The sequence below is a fragment of the Siphateles boraxobius genome, unplaced genomic scaffold (genome assembly GCF_051911475.1).
Source record: "Siphateles boraxobius isolate OS27281-9 unplaced genomic scaffold, OSU_SipBor_1 193, whole genome shotgun sequence".
Classification (NCBI taxonomy): Eukaryota; Metazoa; Chordata; class Actinopteri; order Cypriniformes; family Leuciscidae; genus Siphateles; species Siphateles boraxobius.
In genome coordinates, this window is record NW_027508803.1 from 235,032 (window position 1) to 240,000 (window position 4,969).

At 46.6% G+C, this 4,969-nt stretch overlaps 2 protein-coding genes across 2 annotated transcripts in view; both read left to right on the forward strand.

The window, feature by feature from the left end:
* The first annotated feature begins 1,904 nt into the window (after positions 1-1,904).
* slc18a3b (solute carrier family 18 member 3b) lies at positions 1,905-4,105 on the forward strand. Its single transcript, XM_077235471.1, has one exon. It carries the CDS (start codon positions 2,253-2,255, stop codon positions 3,786-3,788), a length of 1,536 nt encoding a protein of 511 aa, XP_077091586.1. The 5' UTR covers positions 1,905-2,252; the 3' UTR covers positions 3,789-4,105.
* Positions 4,106-4,965: 860 nt separating this feature from the next.
* The window catches only part of chatb (choline O-acetyltransferase b), a 35,520-nt gene continuing 35,516 nt past the window's right edge, over positions 4,966-4,969 (forward strand). Inside the window, exon 1 of the mRNA XM_077235480.1 lies at positions 4,966-4,969. This exon is cut by the window's right edge and continues 5 nt beyond it. Within this exon, the coding sequence (XP_077091595.1) occupies positions 4,966-4,969 (4 nt within the window).

The following is a 4,969-nucleotide window of genomic DNA, read 5'->3' on the forward strand; positions in this document are numbered from 1 at the left end:
GTCTAGTTCTAGGCTCCTTTAGTGTTCTAGGCTCCTTTAGTGTGCAGTCTAGTTCTAGGCTCCTTTAGTGTGCAGTCTAGTTCTAGTCTCCTTTAGTGTGAGTCTAGTTCTAGGCTCCTTTAGTGTTCTAGGCTCCTTTAGTGTGCAGTCTAGTTCTAGTCTCCTTTAGTGTGAGTCTAGTTCTATGGTACAGGCCCCTGCAGTGATGCATCGGTTTAGTAAGAGCAGAAGCTCGAGAAGGAACAGAAACAGGAGAAATCTGACCGTTTATATTAAACGCCCGATAGATGTCAGTGTTGTGCCGCAGTTCATTAGTGCTAATGATCAGAATAACTGTGCATGCTTTATTAGTTCCCCAAATACTTCCCAAAAGGTGATATCATATTATTATTGTCTTGCGTCATGTCCGTGAATTGAAGTATTTAAATAATAGTTCATAATTTATTCGTCCCTAACAATAGCGGTTGACCAGCCAACACAAGTCTAGTCAAGTCAGCTTTATTTATACAGCGCTTTTTACAACACAGAGTGTTTCAAAGCAGCTTTACAGAGATAACTGGAAAGTAATGCATTAGGTCTGTTGTTCCGCTGAAGTCAGTTCTGTGTTGATTCAGTTCCGCTGTAAAGATCATCAATTATTGAATAAGTTCATTTAATCTATAAATCAGTTCTGCACAACATTTTTTTTTAAATGATGTCATCGTTCAGCCCAGTTCAGTTCTCATACAGCAGCGTCAGACACTTATGATCATATTTTTCTTACTGGTTGAGGTGTCATTGTTATTTCTCTGTATTTTTTTTTCTTTCCTTTTCATTTTATGTTAATGGATTCAATGCAGTGCTGTTTCGTTTCTAGCAATAAAAAACACAGCAGCAAAAGTCAGATCAATAATACTGACGAATATTAAATGAGTGACACAGTGAATGATTTCAATTATTTAACCTTGTAATATCAAATTTCACAGAAATAGTCGCATAAAAAGAAACTGTAACAATTGTCATTTTGTGTGTGTGTGTGTGTGTGTGTGTGTGTGTGTGTGTGTGTGTGTGTGTGTGTGTGTGTGTGTGTGTGTGTGTGTGTGTGTGTGTGTGTGTGTGTGTGTGTGTGTGTGTGTGTGTGTGGCCTGGTAAACCCTACATTATGGGGACAAAATGTCCCCATAAGGATGGCAATATCTGAAATCCTTGTTCGTGTGGGGACATTTTTTGGTCCCCATGAGGAAAACAGCTTATAAATCATACTAAGTGATGTTTTTTGAAAATGTAAAAATGCAGAAAGCTTTCTGTGATGGGTAGGTTTAGGGGTAGGGTTAGTGTAAGGGAATAGAATATACAGTTTGTACAGTATAAAAATCATTATGTCTATGGAAAGTCCCCATAAAACATGGAAACACTACATGTGTGTGTGTGTGTGTGTGTGTGTGTGTGTGTGTGTGTGTGTGTGTGTGTGTGTGTGTGTGTGTGTGTGTGTGTGTGTGTGTGTGTGTGTGTGTGTGTGTGTGTAATGAGAACTTGCATCAAGAAAACACGTAATATACATTTTATCCTGATCAGACTGGAAACCCTGGCACTCATATAATGTGCATTTCTTGTTTTGTTCATGAATTTATTATTTTTCCAGCATATACACTCGGATTATTATCAGCGGTCATTTACGACGCAAGACAAGCCTTGATGAACTTTTGTTATTGCTATTATTTCTCCAGTGTTTGGAGAACAGACTAAGAGCTGATCCAGGGGGGGGGGGGGGGGTATCCGAGAACTGTTGTCTTCATCATGTGAGGATGACTCTGATTGGTCAGTTTTAGAACGGCCGCAGCTGATGACCAGCGGGAGCGCGCGCGCGCGACACACACCCCTGGAGAAAACACAGACAGAGGAAATAAGAGGAGACTAATATTGGCACACTTCTTAATTTGTGCTCATAGCAAGTCTACTATTTCTGATGGAAAGAAAAACTGATGTGAATGACCACAGGTGACATTGCGCGCACACGAGAGAGTGCAAACTCAATACGCGCGTAACAGGAATGTAAATGAAAAAAGGCTCAGTAGAAAATGAAATGCAAGATGCAAAGCTCAGGATTGTGAAGAGAAAAGACTAGCACGTCACCAGCCGACAGACCAAAGCAAAGCAACCCGAGCGCGCGCGCCGGACACACGGAAAGTTCGTGCGTAAAAACCAGAAGCGTCGCTGCACATAAAGGGAATGTAAAGAGATTCTGAAGGACATTTCTCCTGAGGGAAACAGGCATGGAGTCTGCTGGGTCTGCTGGGCTGGCTAAATCAGCCGCACTAAAGTTGTCTGAGATGGGCGAAAGAAGTAAACAGCTGGGCAGCGCGTTGCGGGACCCGGAGCGGCAGAGACGCGTCATACTGGTGATAGTTTGCGTCGCGCTTCTGCTGGACAACATGCTTTACATGGTGATCGTTCCCATCATTCCCGATTATCTCACAGATTTAGAGAACGCGCAGGCTTTGCGCACTAATTCCAACTCTTCTCTGAGCAGAGCAACCCGGGAGAACCTGGACATCCAGATCGGGGTGTTGTTCGCGTCCAAGGCCATCCTGCAGCTCCTGGTGAACCCGTTCACCGGCACCTTCATCGACCGCGTCGGGTACGACATCCCGCTGCTCATCGGACTCCTGGTCATGTTCGTCTCCACGTGTATATTTGCGTTCGCTGAGAACTACTGGACGCTGTTCTGCGCGCGCAGTCTGCAGGGGTTCGGCTCAGCGTTCGCGGACACGTCAGGGATCGCGATGATCGCGGATAAATACACGGAGGAGGCGGAGAGGAGTCGCGCGCTCGGCATCGCGCTCGCCTTCATCTCGTTCGGGAGCCTCGTGGCGCCTCCGTTCGGCGGGATCCTGTATGAGTTCGCAGGTAAACGGGTCCCGTTCATAGTTCTGGCCTGCGTGTGCTTGGCAGACAGCGTGCTGGTCTTGACTGTGATCAAACCTTTCTCTAACAGGACGCGCGAGAACATGCCGGTCGGGACGCCCATTCACCGGCTCATGATTGACCCGTACATCGCCGTGGTGGCGGGCGCGCTGACCGTGTGCAACATCCCGCTGGCGTTCCTGGAGCCCACCATCTCCCGCTGGATGGAGAGCACGATGAACGCCAGCGAGTGGGAGATGGGGCTCGTCTGGCTGCCCGCGTTCCTGCCGCACGTGCTGGGCGTTTATGTCACTGTCCGTTTAGCCGCAAAGTTCCCGGACCTGCAGTGGTTCTACGGGGCCCTCGGGATGGTGATTATAGGGGCCAGTTCGTGCACTGTTCCCGCATGCAGGAGCTTCGGCCAGCTGATGGTCCCGCTGTGCGGAATCTGCTTCGGCATCGCGCTAGTGGACACGGCGCTCCTGCCAACGCTCGCGTTCCTGGTGGACGTGCGTCACGTGTCCGTGTACGGGAGCGTGTACGCCATCGCGGACATCTCCTACTGCGTCGCGTATGCGCTAGGGCCTGTGGTCGCGGGGCAGATCGTGCACCACCTGGGGTTCGTGCAGCTGAACCTGGGCATGGGTCTGGTGAACGTGCTGTACGCGCCCGCGTTGCTGATGTTGCGCTCCGTGTGCCAGATGAGACCTTCGCGCTCCGAGAGCGACGCGCTGCTGGAGGACCCGCCCGTGGGCCTGTACCACACCATCCGACTGGAGGAGCGACGACGCGCGCGGAAGGGCCTGTGCGTCACGGCAACCAACGCGCTTCCCGTGGACGAGAACGGGCTCTTCCCGCGCTCCAAATCCTGCTCGGAGGAATCATCCGGACCCGAGTTCACTTGACAAAATTCACACACTCACTAAACTCTTAACTCAACTTAACCACCCTGATCTCATGAAATGCGTATCTATAGCAGGCATTGTGTTTATCGTGGAATTTATACGCGAAAATTAGTTTTTACGTGCATATGATACGCAGTTTTAGCGTGCATGACCCGCACTAAATAACCCACTACACTGCTAATCCTACCCAAGGGGTTCACAGTTCGTATCATATGCACGTAAAAACTAATTTTTGCGTATAAATTGCACGATAAACACAATGCGTTCTATAAAGACTCATCTGATGATTATCGGGCGCATCTGACATGACGTTGTTATTGAGCAGAAATTATATCGCAAACATTCAGCGTGTGTGTGCAGTATTCATCCCTCAGCTCTCAGAAGTGCATCTGCTTACCTTTTATGATTTCGATAGAAACTATTAAAGGTTTGTCTCTAAACGACAGTGTCTCTGTAGTGTGTAGAAGATGTGATGTAAGTGCACAAAAACCGAATAAAACCAGTGCTCACATTTCCCTACACATGCCTTTTTATTGACTGAATCTATACATATGACAATGAATCAGCTTTTGTAGTTTTTTTTGTATCTTCAAATTCTCAAACTTCTTCAAAAAGATTCTTTTAAAATAATATATTTTAACGACGGTCGAGCAATTTTGAGTCCGTTTGAATTTGTGTGGGTTGCATTTCATTAAATTTAAACGTAATATATAATTAATTCAATTACATATGAACCCTGTTAAGGTGGGACCAGATATGAGACTAATCTAAAGACAATTTTGAAAGTAACAACTCTAAAATAAAAATACATTTCCCCCCATATTTTCCACGTGACGAAATATGCACTGTTTATCATCTAACATGATCAAAACAAACTGTTTAATAATCAGCATTTACTCTAGTATGTATGTTGTTAATTGCATATAAACAAAGTCAGAAAATGTAGCTATACATAGACAGCATTTAAAATAATGTGTCAAATAAAACATAAATTGACGGAAGGGATGAAAGAGCAGCAGCACCTCTGGAAACACCTGGAGGAGCATCAGTGTGTGTGTGTGTGTGTCGGACGCGGGTGGGCGGAGTCACGGACACACACACACACGGACACGGACACACAGACCCTGTCCGCGCGCGCCCGCTGAAACACTTGAAGCTGCAGGAGCGACACACACTGATGG

What these genes read in the sequence shown, in the direction of transcription:
- slc18a3b (XM_077235471.1), top strand. Translation starts at nt 2,253, where the DNA reads ATGGAGTCTGCTGGGTCTGCTGGGCTGGCTAAATCAGCCGCACTAAAG.